This window comes from Protopterus annectens, chromosome 14.part0 (assembly GCF_019279795.1).
Source record: "Protopterus annectens isolate FY-2018-M chromosome 14.part0, PAN1.0, whole genome shotgun sequence".
In the NCBI taxonomy this organism is placed as follows: domain Eukaryota; kingdom Metazoa; phylum Chordata; order Ceratodontiformes; family Protopteridae; genus Protopterus; species Protopterus annectens.
The window spans coordinates 859,553,527-859,577,682 of NC_056748.1; the positions used below are offsets into that span (position 1 = coordinate 859,553,527).

The following is a 24,156-nucleotide window of genomic DNA, read 5'->3' on the forward strand; positions in this document are numbered from 1 at the left end:
CCTAACACATTCAGATAACCCCAAGCCCCAAAGCCTAATCATTTAACACATTCAGATAACCACAAGCCCTGCAATCCAATCCTTTAACACACTCAGATAACCCCAAGCCCCACAGCCTAATCATTTAACACAGTCTGATAACCCCAAGCCCCACAGTCTAATCCTTTAACACACTCAAGATAACCCCAAGCCCCACAGCTTAATCCTTTAACACACTCAGATAACCCCAAGCCCCACAGCCTAATCCTTTAACACACCCAGATAACCACAAGGCACCCAGCCTAATTTTTTAACACACTCAGATAACCCCAAACTGCACAGTCTAATCCTTTAACACAGTCAGATAACCCCAAGCCCCACAGCCTAATCCTTTAACACACTCAGATAATCCCAATAACACACTCAGATAATCCCAAGCCTAACAACCTAATCCTTTAACACAGTCAGATAACCCCAAGCCCCACATCCTAATCATTTAACACACTCAGATAACCCCAAGCCCCACAGCCTAATCATTTAACACACTCAGATAACCCCATGCCCCACAGCTTAATCCTTTAATATTCTCACATAACCCCAAGCCCCACAGTCTAATCCTTTAACAAACTCAGGTAACCTCAAGCCCCACAGTCTAATCCTTTAACATACTCAGATAACCCCAAAACCCACAGCCTTATCCTTCAACACACTCAGATAACCTCAAGCCCCACAGTCTATTCCTTTAACACACTCAGATAACGCCAAGCCCCACAGCCTAAACCTTAAACACACTCAGATAACCCCAAGCTCCACAGCCTAATCCTAACACAGTCAGATAAGCAAGCCCCACAGCCTAATCCTTTGACACACTCAGATAACCTCTAGCCCCACAGCTTAATCCTTTAACACACGCAGATAACCCCAAGCCCCACAACCTAATCTTTTAACACACTTGTATAATCACACTCAGATAACCCCAAGCCCCACAGCCTAATCCTTTAACACAATCAGATAACCCTAAGCCCCACAGCCTAATCCTTTAACACACTCAGCCCAAGCCCCACAGCCTAATCCTTTAACACACTCAGATAACCCCAAGACCCACAGCCTAATCCTTTAACACACCCAGATAACCCCAAGCCCCATAGCCTAATCCATTAACACACTAAAATATCCCCAAGCCCCACAGCCTAATCTTGTAACACACTCAGATAACCCCAAGCCCCACAGTCTAATCCTTTATCACACTCAGATAATCCCAAGCCTCACAGCCTAATCCTTTAACACACTCAGATAACCCCAAACCCCACAGTCTACTCCTTTAATACACTCAGATAACCCTAGGCTCACAGCCTAACCATTTAACACACTCAGATAACCCCAAGCCCCACAGCCTAATTCTAACACATTCAGATAACCAAGCCCCACAGCCTAATTCTTTGTCACACTCAGGTAACCTCTAGCCCCACAGCCTAATCCTTTAACACATTCAAATAACCCTAAGCCCCACAGCTTAATCCTTTAACACACTCAGATAACTCCAAGCCCCACAACCTAATCTTTTAATGCACTTTTATAATCCCACTCAGATAACCCTAAGTCCCATAGCCTAATCCTTTAACACACTCAGATAACCCTATGCCCCGCAGCCTAATTATTTAACACACTCAGATAACCCCAGTCCCACAACCTAATCCTTTAACACACTCCGATAACCCAAAGCCCCACAGCCTAATCATTAAACACACTAAAATATCCCCAAGTTCCACAGCCTAATACTTTAACACACTCAGATAACTGTAAGCCCCACAGCCTAATCATTTAACACACTGGTATAACTCCAAGCCCCACAGCCTAATCATTTATCACACTCAGATAACCCCAAGTCCCACAGCCTTAACCTTTAACTCACTCAGATAACCTCAGCCACACAGTCTAATCCTTTAACACACTCAGATAACCCCAAGCCCCACAGCCTAATCCTTTAACACAGTCAGATAACCCCAAGCCCCATAGCCTAATCCCTTAACACACTAAAATATCCCCAGGCCCCACAGCCTGATCCTTTAACACACTCAGATAAACCCAAGCCCCACAGTCTAATCCTTTATCACACTCAGATAACCCCAAGCCCAACAGCCTAATCCTTTAACACACTCAGATAACCCCAAGCCCCGCAGCCTAATCCTAACACATTCAGATAACCAAGCCCCACAGCCTGATCCTTTAACATACTCAGATAACCTCTAGCCCCACAGCATAATCCTTTAACACACTCAGATAACCCCAAACCCCACAGTCTAATCCTTTAACACACTCAGATAACCCCAAGCCCCACAGCCTAATCATTTAACACACTCAGATATCCCCAAGCTCCAAAGTTTAATACTTTAACACACTTAGATAACTGTAAGCCCCACAGCCTAACCATTTAACACACTGATATAACTCCAAGCCCCACAGCCTAATCCTTTAACACACTCAGATAACCCTAAGCCCCACAGCCTAATCCTTTAACACACACTTAGATAACCTAAGCCGCACAGCCCAATCCTTTAACACACTCAGATAACCCCAAGCACCACACCCTAATCCTTTAACACACTCAGATAACCCCAAGCCTCAGAGCCATATCCTTTAACACACTCAGATAACCCCAAGCCCCACAGCCTAATCATTTAAAAAATTCAGATAACCCCAGCTCCACAAACTAATCCTTTAACACACTCAGATAACCCAAAGCCCCACAGCTTAGTCCTTTAACAAACTCACTAATCCTTTAACACACTCAGATAACCCCAAGCCTCAGAGCCATATCCTTTAACACACTCCGATAACCCTAAGCCCCACAACCTAGTCCTTTAACAAACTCAGATAACCCCAAGCCCCACAGCCTAATCCTTTAACACAGTTAGATAACCCCAAGCCCCGCAGCCTAATCTGTTAACTCACTCAGATAACCCCATGCCCCACAGCCCAATCCTTTAACATACTCAGATAATCCCAAGCCCCACAGTCTAATCCTTTAACACACTTGTATAACCCTACTCAGATAACCCTAAGCCCTACATCTTTATCCTTTAACACACACTCAGATAACCTAAAGCCCCACAGCCCAATCCTTTACCACACTCAGATAATCCCAGGCACCACAGCCTAATCCTTTAACACACCCAGATAACCACAGGCCTCACAGCCATATCATTTAACATACTCAGATAACCCCAAGCTCTACAGCCTAATCATTTAAAAAAACTCAGATAACCCCAGCCCCTCAAACTAATCCTTTAACACACTCAGATAACCTCAAACTCCACAGCCTAGTCCTTTAACACACACTCAGATAACCCTAAACCCCACAGCCTAATCCTTTAACAAACTCAGATAACCCCAAGCCCCACAACCTAATCCTTTAAGACAGTCAGATAACCCCAAGCCCCACAGCCTAATCCTTTAACATAGTTAGATAACCCCAAGCCCCACAGCCTAATCCGTTAACACACTCAGATAACCCTAAGCTCCACAGCCCAATCCTTTAACACACTCAGATAACCCTAAGCCCCACAGTCTAATCCTTTAACACACTCAGATAACCATAAGCCCCACAGCCTAATCCTTTATCACACTCAGATAACACTAAGCCCCACAGCCTAATCCTAACACATTCAGATAACCCCAAGACCCACAGCATAATCATTTAACACACTCAAATAACCCCAAGCCCCACAGCCTAGTCCTTTAACACACTCAGATAACCCCAAGCCCCACATCCAAATCCTTTGAGACACTCAGCTAACCCTAAGCCCCACAGCCTAATTCTTTAATACACTCAGATGTAACTAACCTTGGCTACCAAATCTGATCTTGTTAAGGATTCTTGAGTTTCTGCAGTATTGTGTTTCTAGTCATTCATCCACCTGATCCACCCCTGTGCTCTACCTTCACATTCTGGTACTGTGGCTTTTCATTCCCTTATGAATACACAGGTGTAGAACTCAAGTATGTTTAACTTACCTGCAGTATTTTTGACTTCTGCTCCATTAAAATAAAATCATAACCTGTTAATTCCTACTATGTTCCCCAGGGTATTTGAGAAATGTATTTTGCTCTTTCTATACTCCCCTTTCATTTTTTTCTTTATAGCCTCCTTAACTTACCAGACAAGAGTTGTTGACTTCTGCACGCTTTTTTGATCTGTCCTCAAAGGCCTTTTTCATTTTCTTTGCCCTTGATTTTTCATGCTTCTGTAAGTATTCTTTTCAAAGGAATCATCATAAGAATCATAAGAAATACAAGGTAACTGATGTCTTGCAACTATTTATGCCTTGCTAGTACCCACCATTAGACTGTACCTGCATTTTCAAGGCTACACCAGTCAAGCCAGGGATGAATCTGTGAATATCCATCTAATCATCCAGTTCCTGTTTGAAAGAAGATACATGTACCTCACAGTTTGATCTGCAGTGGGAGTCTATTCTAGAGGTAGTGAAGGCACTGTGTGATGAATCTATCTCTCCACCACGTTTTATTTATTTTCTGATGAATGTTTACGTCTATGGTTCTGTATTTGTGGGATTATTTCATTTATGGAACTACAAGAGATCCAAGACCACTAGGTCCCTGATGGCTTAGTGGGCAATGTATAGATCTCCCCTCAGAATTCTACAGATATTGAATTTTCCCAATCTTTTCTGATAGTTTAGGGGGTTTTAAGCTAGTGTTCTTCTTAGCTGGGAACATCTGCTGTATTTATAGTTGTATATCCTAAAGGGGTATTGTATTCCATAACTGGGCTAATCATTGTAGAATGTAATGAGGCAATGACCTGTTCAGAGTTGGATAATATTCCTTTGACAATACTATTATTTCATGTTGATCAAAGGAAAGAGAATTATTAACCCAAGTTCCAAGGTTTTTAACAAAATTCTTATTTTGGAGTTGGTGTTGTCTATGTTGTATACTTGGAGAGAGGTTGCTTACTAAATGTGACAATATTGTACATTTTAGCATTTAATCTGTGCCCATTTTTAGTACATCAGGTATTTACAAGTATCCATTGCTGAAGAAGGGGTTTGGCATCAGGAAGGGACTTGACAATGACTGCCAGTTTACAGTCTTCTACAAAATTGGTTAGTCAGCGGTCTTAGTTCATGGTCTGGAGATCAGAAAATTAAATAATCTCTGATAAGGCACCTGCTACCTACACTCAGTGGGTTCCATCTTTTATCCAATTTACTATCTACCTTACTACACTGGAATCCATTTGTAAAGCATTAAGCTTACTATGTTAGTTTGGGGAATGGTGTCAAATACCTTGGCCAAGTCAAGGTACACTGTGTGGACATCATGGCCACTGTCAACAGACAGTGTTTTACTTTCAAAGAAGTCAATCAGAATCATTAGAGATTACATACCCTTGACAAAGCCAAACTGCTCTGGATTTGGCCTGATATTTTTAATATACTTTTTCAGGTCAGTTATAATATATTCCTTGGCTTTGCAAGTGACTATGCATTGAACTGACATTGTAACCTAGCGTGCTTTTTAAAAACAGTGTGTTTCTAGTTGTCAGCTGTTGAGGTGATCATGTCTGCCATGGTGGATTATAGTGCAATTTGCAGTGTATTGCACTATAGTCATAGTTGTTTGACCGTGAAATTAGAAGGGGGGGGCAGCCATTTTGGGTGGTGTGGATGGCAAGTTCCCCCCACCTATCTGTACATAATTTAAGTATGTGAGATGTGGGATGTGTTTTGTCTTTTTTCTGTGTTCTGTGTCCTGACTGTTTGAAAAATTAATTTTGCTGGTGTTATCTATGAAATTGATAACCACATTGCAGAATGCTACAGTATGCAGTGTTGTCTGTATCATATCTCTGAACCACTCTGCATTTGGTGCAGAGCTATAATTGCAAGGCTGAAATCTCTGTTCACTTTGACATGGGACATCTCCAGTTTATACACTTTCATCGACTCAGTTGTAGAGCCAGAGAGAGAGAGAGACTTCCTGGAGCGGTAGCCGTCAAAAAGAACCAATAGCAGACATGCAATAGAGCAGTAGTGAGGTATTTCTTCTTTTACAATATATTTTTAAAAAAGACCAGAGAAGAAGAGGAAAGACCACACAGTGTCGAAGATCTTCTCATCTCATTGTGAGGCTTGTCTGGGCTTAGATTTTTGTGCTGTCCCTCCTAAAAAGGTCATTTTCAGTCAATTGTTGATGATTAGGTAGCCAGGCAATCATTAGAGGTTCTTTCTTCTTATTGTTCCCCAAATGTACGCTGATGTAACACCTTTTATTTTATTACAGATATCCAGGCAATAATGTCAGTCATTAGATTTTCTTAATTCTTATTCAGACAACACATATTGATTCAGCACCTTTGTTCTATTAACTTTAAAGTGAATAAGAGTAATGTTTAAAAGTTATTCCTTTTTTTAATACATATGAAAGCACCATCTTTTGTGGAAACATGAATACAGGTAGCCCTTAGTAGGAAGTCAATCATTTTCCCAGCATCTCACCATACTCATTTATACATAGGTTCATAGGTTGGTACTAGGCTATCTGCCCGAAGGCATTTATAAGCCTAGCCAGAATGTGTCAGCTTTCGCCGCCCCCTTAGATTAGTTCCCTGAGACCCTTGTCAAACCATCCGTGCTATGCAAAGATTTTAATGATCTCATAAGTTACTTCAGATACCTTTAGCAAATGTTTCATACAAGGCTCTTTTTCTATACAAAAATATCTACTCTTTCTTAATATTGGTCTTCTGCTTGCTCAAACAAGTCATCATTATTGCAAGAAGATAATGCTGCCTAATAACCTTAGTAAAAAAAAATCAGTCACTACAACTGGAAAATATGCATAACTGTCAGTAATATAAAGCACCTGGAATGGATGCATTTTCAGTAGTTACCTATTGATTTAAAAGAAGATTGGATGCTATTAGCATACACTTTAATTAAAACTTTTAAAACACAGACTCAAAATCAGTGTGGAACAATTAATTATATTTTACTGATGTTTAACTGACAAATACGATTACTTCTACAGATCATAAAATCTGGAATGACTAACTTAAAATACTTAGAATATTAAACTGATACTTGTAGTAGCTTTACAGGGCAGACAAGTTTCTATTTATACTTACGAAGCGTGTTTCTATATGGAAAATTACTTTTTGAAACATTTTCTGAGCAAAATGTCATAATCGAATTAACTACCTAAATAACAAAAAGTTAGCAACTCTGTTATGCTGTTCCATTTGATGGTAAAGTGCTGTATAATAACATACCACATAGTTATTTAGCCCCATCTTAGAAATTATAAAATGGATCTTAAATGAAATTGCTTGAATATGTTAAAACGACCACTTGCTTTTTAATCAATAATGATTATCAAACTAGTATTCTTATAACCAGAACTCTACTCCATACTAACCCCTCGGTCTGGTCCGTGTTTATCTATCATTAACATGCCTGAGAATTTTTGTACCAAAAAACTGTCAAATGAAGCCACCTTTAGTAATGAAGTAAAAAATATTTGCTTACGTATCAAAATCTCCTTGCAGATAAACACACCCAAAAAGATAATTACTGTTTCTGCCTTCTTCCACAATTCGTTTCTTTGTTTGGTAGCAAAGAAATCCCATTTAACTGTCTGATTGTTAATCAGACTAATCGTGTTTGCCTTGTCAATTACATAATTTAATCTGCCATCTCAAACATCATTGTGGCAGTGAGTCAAGTATCTTAGGGCAAGATTTTGGTATTGTGAAATTAAGTGTAAATTAAAGAAAATGAGTGTTTTAAGCTCCACAGACAGAATATCCGTACTGCTATAATGTTTTTTTTTTGCAGGGTAGAAAAACAGTATAAATCTGATATATATGAGTATGCTCATGTGAGTTATCATACACACACAAAACAGGTTCAAAGTTCTGAATACATGTGCATGTGAATAAAGTACTGATACTAGTATGTGCTACATGTTATTGGTATGTACTTAGATAATCACATACATTACTGGTATAAAACAATAATTCCAGCAATCTGTTTCAAAGAGGAAAAACAATTCAGAAGATGACACTGTTATCCTCTAGACATATTTTGCTACTAATCTGTGTTATTTATAGGGCTTGCAGTTAAATGTTGCTTTGCAAGACTGGTAATATACTCTATACTGTGGCATTGTGGTAAATAATTGCACTTAATAGGTACATTTAATGGCATCTGCTGTACCACTAGAACAATTCGGCTGAAGCATGTACCTATTTGTAACAACAGTTATGCTGTTCCATCTTATTACTACTTGTGGACAAAATGTTCAATAATAATCAGTTATAATCTGATTCTCAGCTACATAAAACCACATAAAACATGAGATTGATAGGGTATAAACTGTATTAGTAACAAGCAACAAAAGTGTATAAAGGAACAGCTAGTACAATGTACTTTTCCCATATCTTTATAATAAAAGATTTTATCTTTAATCCTGACAGTCAACACAGAATAGTACCAAGACACAACTGCCAGTGCAAATATAAAGGAACAATGAAGGAAACTAACAATAACAATATCTCTACAGCAATTCATTGCCAAGTGGCTCACGGGCTTCCAAGAAAATCTCTTGGGGAATAATTTCCCTTCACTTGCCATATTATTACATTATCAGCCACACTCCTGCTAACAAGAATGACAGGTGAGCCTCCCAGTTCTTTCCTGCCACAAAATCCAGAAGAGCTTTAGTGTGATAATACAATGAGCATGAAATCTACAGGTGGAAAAGTAGGAATATATAGACACACTGCAAGAACCTAAATCCAAGAGATGACTGTAATGGATATAGAATAAGTGATGTGGGTGACAGTGTACCCTTGCTGTGCTAATCCTCTCTGTTGACTGCTTCACACAGCAGGCTTACATGCATACATACATACATACAAATGTTTCAAGCACGGGCATTAATGCCCTTCTAGCTTGCCAATATACCAAAACACCTGTTTCCATAATAAGTGTCCAGGCTGTTCTTAATAATATCTAAACTAGTACTTGCTTTAATGTAATTTGGTAGTCTGTTCCAAGCATCAGCTACTCTGTCAGAGAACCAATTAGTACACTTCTCATTCCTATAGAACCTTCTACATAGGTTATCTGATGATTCTCTAGTACTTTTTGTAACCCCAAACATTCCCAGAGGTAGTTGTCCCTAAATGCCCTGTATACCTGAGTAAGGTCTCCTCTTAAATATCTGTAAGAGACACTGTACAAGTTCAGATATTTTAGTCTTTCCTAATAACTTAGATTTTCACATCCATGGATGTCCTTGGTATATTTCCGCTGTACTCTTTCCAGTTTATTCATGCTTGTTTTCTTATAGGGGTTTCCATATTGTTATTCTATACTCAAGTTTGGGTCTAATGTAACTAACAAACAATGGCTTCATTATGTTTGATTTCCTAGACTTTATAAATCTTTTTATATAACCTATAGGTCTATAACTATCATTAGCCAATTGGTTGATATGATTATAAAAACTCATAGCTGAATCTACCCATATACCCAGGTCCTTAAATAATTCTACAGTTTCAATCACTGTGTGCTGTATTAAATACTCACCTTTCAGTTTATGTCTCCCAAATCTCATATGCTTAGTTTTGATATATTTATCAACATATTATTCTCCTGTGCCTAAATGGTCAATTTAGTCAAATTATTTTGCAGACATGCCTTATCTGTAACACTTGCAATTAGTTTACCCAATTTCAGGTCATCAGCATATAGACTGTAGAACACCTCAGATGAAAAAGTAAGGTTTGAAAGATACAATCTAAACAAGTAAGGGCCTAGGACAGAGCCCTGTGGGACACCTTGACTGTAACCAAGGATTTCACCTGTCCAGTTGGTGTGTGATACTTGCCATGTCCCATTTGTAAGCCATGCAGCTATCCATCTTATCAAGAGTACATCAATACCTAGTTGTACTAATTTATTGATCAGTATTTTGTGTATGACCCTGTCAAATGCTGAAGTTAAATCTATATAAATCACATCACAGCACAGTTTTTCATTCATAGCTGTTATTATATTGTTATAGAACATCATGTTACAGATGGTAATAGATCTATTTTCAACATATGCAGGCTGATATATGGTTTCAAGTCCCAACCTATCCAGTTCTGACAATAACTTATCCAGTATTACCTCCTGCATTATTTTTCCACAACTTAAGGGTCTATATGATTCTGGGTTTGTCCTACTCCCCTTTCCCTTAAAGACAGGTTTAATAAGTGCATGTCTCCAATCTTGAGGAATCTCTCCATATTTATATGACCTAGTGAATAATAGATATAATGGTAGTTTAAGTTCTTGCTGAAGTGTTCTCAGGTCATTGTTACTTATTCCGTCTCCTCCCTGCGATTTGTTTGGATCCAGTTTGCACAGTTCTCTTTCAATATAATCTAATTTGATTCCAGTATATGGGGTTACATGGATGTCACTAGGACAACTTGCCACCACTTTTGTGGAGCCAAACTGTTTTGCATAAGATTTTATAAATATATCTATAATCTGTTGTGTCTAAGAATACAATTTAGAATCTGCACACAGTTTATCAATTTGTGTATCTTTACTCCTTCCACATCTTATGTATCTATAAAAAGGTTTCCTATTACGCTCAATATCTTTATATAAATTTTCTTCAAAATTTTCTTGATCTTGTCTAACACTATGCTTAATCTGTTTGTCCAGCTTGTTTATTTAAGTTTTCAAAGTTGTAGTTCGACCTCTCTTCCATTTTTTATATTTTTTGTCTCTCACCTTAATCAGGTATCTTGCTCTTATGGAAATATGCCCCCCTGATGTTGCATGCCTAGGTCCTGATGTTAAACATTTTTTGACTTTTTGCACTCAAACAATTTCTCTTTCAAAACTTACATTCCACCTGCAGTTTTTCCATTGAACACCTCACTCCAGTTAGTTTTATATAGTAACTGTTTAGCTTCCCTATAATCTGTAATTAACCTTCTGTGCATTGTCTTAGATTTCAGTTTGGCAGAATTATCTAGCAACAAATTAACCTTAATAACACCATGATCACTGCACATCAATGGTTGTAAAACTTGACTTGAAGTTACAATAATTTCTTTGGGAACACAAGCAATGTCTAGTATATTCTGTCCCCTGGTAGTTTTTTTTTTTTTACAATCTGAAGCATTTGTTGTTCCTGAATATACTCTGTGAATAATTTCTTTACTAATGTTGTTGAATCAATATTATTCTGGTCTGTTTCTGGTAAGTACCCAGCTAATATTATTCTTCCCTCTTGTGTTTCATGTAAGAAATGCATGAATTCCTCTAGGTCATCTGCACTTGACTTTGGTGGTCTATACACTCCAACAATTGTTCTTATTGTCACAGTTACACAGTCTATAGTATTGGTGTTATCATTGAACATTTAATAATCACAAGTTTCATAGCTATCTTTAATCCCTATCATAACACCTCCACCTGATTTTTTTGTTAGAATATCTGTTACAGTAAAAACATTTATACCCTGTCAGAATTGATTTCCAGTCATTGTTCTTTAACCGTGTTTCACAAACAATAACAACATCAATCTTGTGGAAACGTAGCAAATTTTCTAATAAAAAAACTTTATTATTAATTGTCCTGGCATTAACAGCCATCAGAGTTGCATCAAATGTTGCTATCTGTGAACTGTTACATTTTTGACCTGGCAAAAATCCTGGCTAGTGTTTGTCAAACATTGCAAAATATCTGCTGCAAAAATTCTCTTCCCTGATCTAGACAAATGCACATCATCCTGTCTGAACACGTGTGCCCAAAAGAAGGCTTGGATGCTCTACACATTTTCATTTTTTAAAACGGGACATTTTTTCCATGTAGGTGTTTATCCAAAAATCTGTACATTCACAGTGACCTGACTATCCTTTCTATAGGTGATTTGTGAAAAATATGTCCTAACACCAGTACAAGCTATACTATCTAGGAGGGCTGTCAGTTCCTGATTAACAGTCAGAGTATCTTTGTTGGTGACATCATTTGTACCAACATGAATAAGAACAGATCCATACTTCCTTACATTAAGGCATTCCAAGGCTTGTTTCACATCTTCTATTTTTGCTCCTGGCATGCATAACACTACTCTACTATTAGGATTTAGTTATCATTTAGTCTATTATTACTGTTATTTAGTTACTGTTTAGATAATTTGTAGCACTGTGTTTTACTTCTTTCTCAGTGTTGCAATTAGAGCTTACTACTCAGTTGTACCTAATTTGCTCCTGTATTTCTTCATGTCATGATCACCTCTACTGTATACATACCTTGATAGTTATTGCCTTTCTATGGAGCTTTTCTCCCCGGGCCTCCGCTGAAAAAGGACCTGTGTCCAGTTGGAATTTCCCGGTAAACAAATGTAAATAAAATAAAATAAATAAATACTCAATGTTCATTATCATCTCTGCAAATATAAGTATCAGTTCCTCTAATAACTGAATCTCCAGTTACAAGAATATATTTGCTGACCATCCCTGAAGAATCTTCAGCTTCTAATACAGTCATTTCTGCTCTATCAATTGTTATGAAGGATAGATCTTCATCACTATTAGTCTTATTAATTCCAGTGTTTTCACTGCATATTAAATTCTCATCTAGCTGTCATTGTAAATCCACAGCTTCAGCCATGTAGTCAACATCTGTCTTTCTCTTCTTTTTTCTTGCAGTAATGTACTTCAATCCTTCCACGTTCAGTTTTGAATTCTTCCTTTTCACCTGCCCCATAACATGCAGAAGAGTTCCTTAGCTGTTCTGCACTTTTGTTGCAACAGATATTAATGTTTATGTCTAAAATACATGCACACACATATGTATTTGTGAGTGTACACACATTCGAACACACACACTCACAGATGCCCCCTCCCCCTACACACACAGACTGCAACAGAAGGTCTGGATGAATAAAAGAACATGGAAGGATCCCATGCTGGACAATATGGCAAAATTGTATGCCATATAGTGGCCATATCCATATAATATATATATATATATATATATATATATATATATATATATTTATAGACAAGAAGCCAAATGGTCACTGCACAAATCTCCTGCATGGATGAACTCTTAATAGGAATTGCAGCTACTTCTCCTGCCCTTACAAAGAGTTTGGAGTCCCTGAAAGGCTTCAGAATGGTTAGTATATTAGTATAAAATATATCTAACTAATGAGCAAATAAAAATGTATCATAATATAATCCACGAAAACTTGTTTACCAGTCAGTTCCTTCAGTATAATGATCCCTATAGGAAACAGTATGTGTATAATGGAATAAGAAATTTTTTTTGCACATAACAATGAAACACTTTTTGCAGGGAGAATGGGCCTGGAAATCCATCTGTTTTTTTTTATATAATCATCTGTGAGACTGCTACATTTTGCATAGTTATCCCAAAGGAGAAGACCCTTTCTGGCAATTCAAATGTTTCCACTGAAAAATCTTCAAAAAGTCATAACTTGATGCATATCAGCAGCGATATAGCATAACCATTCCATTTTATTGTTATTCTGCTTATGTAAAACTATAAATGTCTACACATTCATGTCACAGTCTGCATTAAGGAGCATCACAGTTTTTTGTTTGTGCCACTGTTACTGTAGTTAATCTTATTTTAATAGGAATACAGTCTGAACGTGATAGTTGCTAGGTCAAGAGGGAAGTTGATGTTGATAAAAGTGCTGTTTGAAGATTTTTAAAACAGAGAGAAAATGACTGTCTGGTGGAAGTAGCTCATGTTCAAACTCAGCAGAATAGTAAAACAAACGTAAAAATTGGATGCATAGCAGGACTAACACATGGAAAACTTTAATATAAAATAATAAAAGACGGACAAGTGCTTTCACACCTAATATGGCACTTCCACAGATCCTTAAAAACTACTAAAACAAGCTCCATTCCTATGGAATCGACACAACCAGTGAAAACTCATGGCAATCATCACATGATAAAATACTTATTGTGAACATTAATACATAGTAGCAGCCAATCCATGTCAAGAGAGGCAAACTTCTGAATGAGCAACTCATACAAGCCAATGACAGTAAAATAAATATTTAAAATGTAGATACTATGTAGTAACCTATCATTATCAAAGAAGGCATGATTCTAAACAAATAAATTGAAACAAACACCAGTAAAATGAAAGAATAAATAACAGGAAAGCTTAACTACTCATCTAAAAAGTGGGCATGATTTGATGTGTGGTTTCAAAGGTATGGTCTTATTTAAGCTGTAACCTTCATCAGGATGCAGTAAAATGATCCACCTAAGTTCATTCTTTTCTGTTTTATTCACGATATCACCCATTCTTAAATCACTGCAGCAATTTGTTAAACTAAAAAGACAAAGGAATGAGAAAGCCCACAGCTCATAATGTGTTTTGCTAAAGCACTCCTATCATTTGATGTTCTAATCTCACATAAATGCTCACAAACTCACTCTTACAATGAGTGGTTCATCTTCTCTACATAGAAAGAAGGGCAAGATGTACATTTTGCTAGATACACTATATCTACACTGGAGCAATTGGCATGAAAAGAAAATTTATAATCTCTTACTGTAGATGGATGCTTAAAAACGTCTGCATTAACATCAATATACTTATAACACTTGCATGTCCTACAACCATAGGTACCCTGCGAATAAGAGTGTGATGTATCATCCTGACTAAAACTCTTGTAACACAATAGACGTTTCAGGGACTTACTGTTCTTGAAAGAAAACTTCGGCTGCATACCTACAATTTCCTTTAGGCTTTCATCTGCCAACAAAATATTCCAATTCCTTCTAAAAACATCACAGATGGCTCTGATGTTGGATGAATAGAACAAGGGAATACCAACCCTAGGTCAATCATTTGTGAATGTACTATTCTCTAAAGGGGGTTGCACAGTAGAGATATAAGGTTTAGCAATTGCTTTTCTATCTATACTCTCAGGTGCCAAAGACTGACCAACATCAGTCTCTGTATAACCTCTAGACCTAAGATAATCTTTGAATCTTGATAATTCTTGGATGAACTCTCCCTCCTCACAAAGAAATCTGGATATCCTCATCCCTTGAACTTCATAATATTCTTATAAATGTGTCGGGGATGCATACTATCCCTATGTAAGATGTGATTTTTTTCTACAGGGTTACCTGTACAGATTTAAGGCAAACATGCCATCAAGGGTTCTATAAATGCAAAAATCAAGAAAGTTGATTTCACTAGCTGAATATTTCATGGTAAAAAACAGAAATGAGGTAGAGACATTAAGGAAATCCAGAAATTTTAAGAGGTCAGAATTAGACCTGGTCCATAGTAGAAAGATGTTGACTACAAAACATCTATAGTATAAAATAAACTGACAAAACTCATTTCCTACAAGTACTTTGGTATTCTCCCAATGCACCAACATTTGCATAGCTGTTGGTATAGGAGGTGCCCATTGCAACACCCAATTTCTGTAAACAGTACTTCTTTTCAAAGAGGAACACATTATTATCTATAACTAGCTTGATAAATAAACATATAAGGTTGATCTTCCCTGTAGCATAATCCATATTGTTCACAAGAAATTCCCTGGTAAACTCTATACCTATGTCAGTGGGGAAGACCATGAACAGAGTTTTAACATCTAATGTCACCAGAAGAACATCATTGTCTGGGGAAAATTGAATGGAATGCTTATATAAAGATAGCAAAAACTGTTTAGTATCTTTCAAAACTGTTGGAGTACTGTCCAAGGTTGGTCTAACCATATTTTCCATGTAAATAGATAGTGTTTTTGTTAACCAACCTCTCTCCGATACTATGGGTCTCATTGGTGGGTGCCTAGGACATTTATGAATCTTAGGGAGACCATGTAGTGTTGGAATTACAGGGCAAGCCACCTTTCAATAATCATATAGCTCCCTGGTAATACACTGGCCCATGACACAGTCATATAACTCATTGTGTAACCTACTCTTCCCTACTCACTTCAACATAGGTAGAGGCATCAGATAGCTTATGTGGATCATACAAGCTGATAAAGTACTTTTGTACCGCACTTTATTCTTCTTGTTCTGTACTTTGTAAGTATATATTTGGAAGAAGGCATTAATTATGCCCAAAGTGGTTGATACTTATTTTGATAAGAATGGTATGCTGGCATTGGTTGGTCATTGAAATAAACACAAAATAATATATTTTTATTAATGCTTATTGGATTCTTGGAACTGGTGCTTGAGCGGCTAAAAGTATCTAGATATTAAGCTTTATATTCAAAAGTGGAAATTATATTAGCTGGTGACATCAGTTGCATTTTATAAAGACAAGACACTACTAAAGATAAAAAGCCTAGAATATCTGTAACTGCTAAACACTTGGATTATTTCCTAAATTCAATAAATCTGAGAGATGTATATGATTTAAAATGGTCTAAATCCCTTAATTATACACACTATTCATTTAGAATTTGTTACTCATACAGATATAAAGTTTTTACGTCCAGTGGGCTATATTCCAAAATAAATGAAGTACTAATATCTTCTTGCCCATTGTCTGTTCATAATGATATTTCTTTAACATCACTTTGGAATCTAATGATTTTGTTTTTTTGTCAGAGAATTCCTGTTTATATAGTTAAAATTAAGTGATTCAATGAATGTTGTTTCAATTAATTAAATTTTTTATGGAAATTAATAGTAATGGAGAAGTTACAGATATTTTGCGGGATTTGTTAAAAGATTATTTATATGGCAGAATTAAGAGTTGGTACTTATAGAAAAGAAAGGAGTGGGATAGGGAGTTAACTGTTTCGCAATCAAATATGGATCAAATAAAATTAAATTAAAAACCCAATGATGAGACTACTAATACAGAATTGAAAGCCTTAGATCCAAATTATATAGAAATAATACATCATAAGATTTAAAAAAAATGTGAAAAATTAAAATTACAAATCTACTATATTAACCCCCAAAATTTACATATGTTAATATTAGATCTAAAAGATTAAACAGTGTAAATCACATTAAGGAGATTGAATATAAAGTTGAGAACAACACTAAAAAAGCAACAAATGTAAAATATATATTAGAATGCTTTAGAAAGCACTACAAATTAATTAATTATAGTGATTCAACTTCAAATGATAGCAATTTAATTGATGTGTTTTTGAAGGAAAATATAAAACATAAGTGAACTAAAGAGCAGAATACTAAAATAAATAAGCCATTTTCTTTTACATGAATTAAAAAAAAAAAACAAATTAAAAACCTTAAATCTATTAAGGCCCCAGGTATAGAAAGTATAATTCCAGAGGTATATAAACTAATTCCTGATAATACATTAAAAAATTTCTAAAAAGCTTTGGAGGAAGTGAGAAATAAATCAAATATTTTTCCCTTTTGGATATATTCTTTGATTTCACCTATTTTAAAGCAAGATAAAGATTCACAATTATGTCTCTCCTATCACCCCATTTCTCTCTTAAATATTAATTATACATTTTTTATGTCTATTCTTGAAAGAAGATTAAACCATATGATACCTGTTCTAATTGACAATTATCAAAAGGACTTTATTCTAGATGAAGAGTACAAGAAACATTAGAAGACATTTTTCATTAATAGATATTGCTAACAAAAATAAGAAATAACTTTTGATTATAAGCTTTTGTTTCTGTTAATGGGTTATATCTGTTTAAAGTACTTAAAGAATATACTTTTTCTTTAGAATTTATAGAAATGTTGTTGTGTCTTTCGGCTTTTCCTGGTTAGGGGTCGCCACAGCAGAAACTCCGGTCCACTAATGATTGGCAGTAGATTTTTACGTGCCGAGTTGCTGGCCCTGATGCACAACCTTCAACGAAGGTACACCCATTCACGCATGTCTCCACACAGAAGATTTTCTAGCTAAGAATCGAACAGGACAATGTCTTACTGTGAGGTGACAATGCTACCGCAGCAGCACCACCGAAATAATATTAAAATTATATAATAATTCATTATCTTTTGTTAAGATAGGTTCCTTCTTATCTAACTCCTTTAAAATATTAACAGGCACAAAGCAAAGCATGCCCTTTGTCTCTCTTATTATTTGACCTGACAGTAGAACCATTCCTAATTGTATTAGATCAAACACAATGATTAAGGGGTTTTCCTTCAATAAGAGCTATACTTCCAAAATTCAGCTTTTTGCCAATGACATTTTGCTAACCAGTGGTGACACTGATTCTTCATTAGACCATATAATAAATTCAATTAACTGTTTTGAAAATATTTCAAGTTTAAGACTGAATCATAATAAAACAATAATATTGTTGATTAATAAAAAATAAATACTTTTAAAAAATATAAGGATTTTAATTGGAAAAATCTGCAAATTAAATATCTGGGAATTATTATCACGTCTATTTGGAAGGATTTGGTTTTGATAAATTATAAAAATGTAATGCATACATTAACTAAATTAATTAAAAACTGGAATAAATTGTTCTTTACAATAGAAGACATTCTTACATGATTAAAATGATAATTTTACAAACATTTTGTTTTATGTGCAGTCATTAATAATGCTGCTGTCAAAAAAGATTTTAAAGAATTTAAACTCTATTCTACTTAAATTTCTGTAATATCCACAAGAAACAAGAATTTTCTTTTGACTGGCATGTAAAAAGTTGGGAAGATGATGTAACCAGATTTCCAAATATTGAATTATATGCCAAGTCTGTTATAAAAACAGTATTTCAGTGGTTAAATTATGTTTCAAATTGGAAACTACTGCATGAAATAATTTTAATGTCAAATAATAGACTTGAAATAGATTCTAATTTATCTAGTTTTAATAAAATATATTGGGTCCTTAAAAATTTTTCTATAAATATTAAAAATAATTTTAGTTCTACGCCTTTTGTTAAATATATTTTAAGAACTTTTAAGAGAGTTATAGAATCTAATTATATCGTCAAAGATCTGTTAATTCTTATATTTCCTACAGCTTACACTAATGGATGTTTGGAAACATTTGATGTAAAAAAATTCTAGATCTCAAGGAAAACGAATTAAAATTTTGGTATCATATTTTAAACAGTAGTAAAATATATCCAGCTGAGTACCTTTTGGCAAGATATAATATAGGAAATAATTGGATACATATGCAAATTTGTAAGGAATTTATTAATAATAGACTTAAAATGTTTCTAAATACAAATACAAATTCCATCCCAAAAATTTTTGATTTTTTCTGTATGATTAGTAGTAGTATGATTAATAATAATAATAATAAATCCTATTTATCCAAAATGTATAAGATTTTAAGAATTGAATTCATACTTCCTGATTTATCAAATTGGAATTACTCAACAAAAAATAATGATGAAGATTTATCTGATACAAATAAAAAGGCATATTTAAAATCAGTAGAAAAAACTACTGCATCTCTTTATTGGAACATTTATACTTGGAACAATCTACAGAGTTTTTTAACTCCTCATAAGGTTGTTTAATTTATAAAACAGGAAATATTACTTGTTGGAGATGTGATGAGGTGTTGGATGCTAATTTGTTTCATATGGTTTTATACTGTAAAACGATTACTGCCTTTTGGCTAGAATTTAGAAACTTTGCTAAAGCATAGTTTAGTCTGTTAATTGGTTTGTTAATGACTCTTTGATGCTATTTAATTCCCCAATAGCAGATTATATACCAACAGCACAAGTGCCTCTCCTTTGGTCCATCCTGGCTATAGCCAGAAAGATTATTATAAAGAACTGAAAAGTAAGAATATCCTCTCTTTATAGAACTTGTTTGCCTTTCTAAGACTATGTGTAACAGAGAATTGCAAACTGTTAAAATGAGAACATTGAATGCTACACATCAATATTTATCATGGCAGAAACTTATTGGTTTATTAGACAAATATTAATGGTAAGTTAATATAACATTTTGTTATGGACTTTGTACATAGTTATTTGATTGTTTGCTAAATGTTAAAATTTGTTTCAGTTCTTAAAACTTACTAAAAAAGTTTTTTTAAAAGAAGCACCCCAGTTTGTTTCCAGTCAATGGTTTACCCAGATACCAGCTGGATAAATTTACCTTTCTAAAAGGCCAATGAGACCACCATTTCCATTTACACAAGTACTCATTCCTAGCAGATGACCTCTGGCACAAAACATTACCAGAGTGACACTCTGGGACAAGACATACACAGCACTGGCAATATATTTACTAGCCAATCATTTAGCGTGATAGTCTTCAGGTTCAAGTATACCTTAACTCTCTCATTCTACATCAAAGTCCCCTGACAAAGTTACTGGTTAGGGATATAAATTCTGGTAGCTTCTGGTGCCACACAAGCCAAATATGACCATGAGAAACAAACCTGCAGGCTGCTTCTTGGGGTAATTCTGTAGGACCAGTACTGTACCTTTTGTGGTCTTACAAGGAAAATGATGGTCTAGACAATGCAGCTGGCCAGTGAGTGTGGCATAAATGGTGTAGGTGACAAGGATTTTCTCCTCACTACTATCCATCTTGTATGGTTCTTTGTCATTGAAGACTCCCTGGCCAGTTCCTGTTAAAGCTATACTGCTGGAAATTAATCTCTCTTTAAAGAAACTGCTGGCAGCATGTAGGCCAGTAAGTTTTACACTTTCTACTAAAATGTCTGAAATGGAAAACAAAGATGCATTTATAGGCCTGTGATCAGCCTAAGTCTGAAAACTTGTTGAGGCATTTACAGAATTTTCATATTTCAAATAATAATAATAAAAAATCCAAAATCCCAAACTCCAATGAATGATGGTAAAAAAAAACCTTTTCTCAAAGGAATTTTCATTTTGTGTGAAACATGAAGAGTTGGACTCTGCATTGAGAAGATTTTAAAAGGGCTCACAAAAAGTGAAATATGCCAAGGTAAAACCAGAGGCTGCATGCTACTGCAGTAACAGTTTCTTAAGGGTGTCCCGTGACTTTCTGTTGATAATATGGTTGAATTCTTTGCACAGGCAGTCTGAGAAGTTGTACTACTAGTCAACAGAACACAAAGGCTGTGATTCCTTGTAGTTTTCTGGTTTCCACAACGAGACAGAATATAAATTTCACTGATGGCAAACTTTAATAACTTTCTTCCTTTTGACATCAGCCTATATAACGCCATTGACCATCAGGTGTTAGTTCTCTGCTAATAGCTGTCACCTAGCCTAGTAATTTCCCATAAGAATGCTGAGAGCTGGGGTGGTGAATAATAGATTTGGTGGCATTTTTAACCTAACCTGCATGCTATGATCTCCCCAGGAATGGATGTGCAGTGATACACGATTGGTGGCTGACTGAGGATTACCATCCAAGTCTGCTTTCACTATAGAGATGTCTATGCCCCCTCAATTAATTTTATGTAGCTCTTGCTACAGGTCCTGTAGTTGGTACTGGGGACAAATTCCAGTACAGTGGGTGTAGGGCACCAACCCTTACCAAGGACGACGAGCTTGCCAAGATAACTCTGTTTTCCTCTCTTCCCACCCAGTTTGCAGTTGGCCACCTTACTTTTGTATTAGCTAGATGACTGAATTTAAGAATTCTTACAAAGAAAGGATTTACTTCATTAAAAAAATCCCAAGAGGTACAGACTAATTTGGTTTCTTTCCACAGGGCTGACGTATCAGGACTGATGGTATAAACCAGTTATGGAAGGCAATGACTTACTGCTTTCTGTACAGTTTGAAATATGTACAATATCTGTAAAATGTCCTATACATAAAATTTGACTAAATAGCTGTGTACAGCATGGAATACAAACAGTCAAACTTTATTCTCTTGATCATAAAGAAATATATTGTAAAATTGATATACTATCTTCTCAGTTTGAAATATGGTTCGCTGATGTGCTGACTTGACAGTAATGGGTAATGCTATGAATGGCAGTCATCTTCTAAAATAAATAGATCATAAGTGCCACAAGAGTATTTCTACTGTATCTGATTAAAACTTGAGTGTCAAGGATATTTCCTTGTACATTATAGAACAAAACATCTTAACTTCAGTAAGTAAAAGATTAATAAGAAGAATACCCCACCCATTCTGGGACAGATATGTCCCCACTATCTTACTTTTGCATTTTCACTACAATGTCACTTCAGCTTGGAGGAGAGAAATCACTAAAAAAAACCACAAAAAAGCCTTGCTATTTCTCTTTGACACAGTGATCTTGGAATAAGCATAGTATATATTTCAAGTCCACATGCACTGCTACAGTATGTAGGCATACCTCTCAACTGTCCAGATTTTTGCAGAATGTCCAGACTTTTGGCTTATATCTTTCGTCCCTTCCTCATAAAATGTGTAGTTTTCTGGCTAATCACTGGTGATTGAAGTCATTAAATAATGACAGACATTTGAGTTTCAGACTTCATATCTTTCAAAACTACATTCTAATGGAAACCCTGTTATTCTAGCAACTTTCTAAGTTTATAAGAGCAATATTTAAAATCTGTCCCTATGTTTGGTCCTTTGTCCCCCTGTTATTCTGTGGCTCCGTCCAGATTTCTTGTGCCAAGAGGTTGAGCAGTATGTATGCAGGGAGTGCAAAATCAATAATCAAATGCAGTATTGAGCAATTATGCTTGACTAAGAAAAAAATGTAGGTGTCAAGTAATTAAAGAGAACTATACAGGAGTACCTTGTGGTGATATGATAGTATACACAGTGAATGTGTTAATTGTGAAGCTTTGTCATTGTCAAAACAGCACCTTCTTGTACAAATGTGTTTTTGCAGATACTGTACATGGTGACAAAGGGGAAATACTTGGAACAGGATACACACCTATTCTTTACTTGGGGGTTAATAATAATAAACCTAGGCATACATTTTCTAAGTGACCAACTTAATCTAGCAATTTAAATGTGTGTATATATCAAGATTAAAGTCAAACATTATTTAACTGTTAAATGTAATATTGTAACAGCATAATAATTTTACATTAAAGGACTAAAAGCATCTTGATCTAGACACACATTGCAAACCACTTACAAAGCAGTGATAGCATCATCCTCAGTTTTATTTTATAGCATGTTGTGAAAACACAGGGCATGCACTCTTTTAGAATCATGACTTTTAATCCACTTAGAAGTGTGTGTGTGTGTGTGTGTGTGTGTGTGTGTGTGTGTGTGTGTGTGTGTGTGTGTGTGTGTGTGTGTGTGTGTGTGTTTAATGTTATTTACTCAGCTCTAAGCATTGTTCTGTTGTGTTTGGTTCAGCTCAGACAGTTTCACTGTTGATGTCATTCTGTTTTACAGCTATTTGGTTCATGGCCTAATTCCCGTACCAGCATGAATGCTGAAATTGCGAGCTTGTCAAACCCTATATCTAGCAAATTCAGCTGTTCTTGTTACTTCTCCCAGAAGCTACACTAAGCTGCTTTAGAGTAAAGAAAGAAACAGGCACAGAAACTTACCGTGTTTTTAAAAAGACCATCTCACTCCTGGCAAGAGAGGACTACATATAAATCTTTTTACCTCAAACGTTTAGAATGTCAGTACTTAAGTGGAAAAAGAGGCTTGTATAATCAAAGTATGCGTTCATTTTAAGGTATATGTTATTGGACACTTAAGAGATGGATGCTGCTAGACTTACCTGGGGAGTTTCCACCTGGATTTCCTGTGTTGTTTTGCTTGGCATTTTCATGAAGAAGCTGAAACCAGTCCCTGAGTCGGTCACCAAGATCTGCTAGATCTTGCCCAGTACAAGGCTCTGAAAGTAAAGCCATCAGTAGTTAGGATGCTATACTTTGTTAAAGGAGTCTCTCAGAAAAGACAAAAACAACTCTAACAAGCTACATATAAAACTCCTCACTTTATGCCATATCATGCCATATTAGAGTGCTTATTTAAAAACCTCAATGCCTGCTGCACAATAGTCATGGGCTATATTATTGTTTTATAGCATACACCTTACTTTTACTAAAGGAAGATAATGCACATTTCTATATTCTGCATCTGTGCGCCTGCTGAAATGGCTGGCACAAATGATAACACATTTCCACCTTTTAACTCCCTCATTTATTTCGGAAGGCAAGCATATTATGCTGAAATTCATAACAATGGAAACTAAAATAGTTTTTGTA

General features: G+C 35.8%; 1 protein-coding gene across 2 annotated transcripts in view; it reads right to left on the reverse strand.

Moving 5' to 3' along the window:
- SPOCK2 (SPARC (osteonectin), cwcv and kazal like domains proteoglycan 2) overlaps positions 1–24,156 on the reverse strand; it is a 1,197,555-nt gene that overhangs the window by 243,374 nt on the left and 930,025 nt on the right. For both annotated transcript variants that reach the window (XM_044056622.1, XM_044056621.1), the window contains one exon: positions 23,667–23,783. In XM_044056622.1, the coding sequence (XP_043912557.1) occupies positions 23,667–23,783 (117 nt within the window). The remainder of the gene's footprint in view (positions 1–23,666; positions 23,784–24,156) is intronic.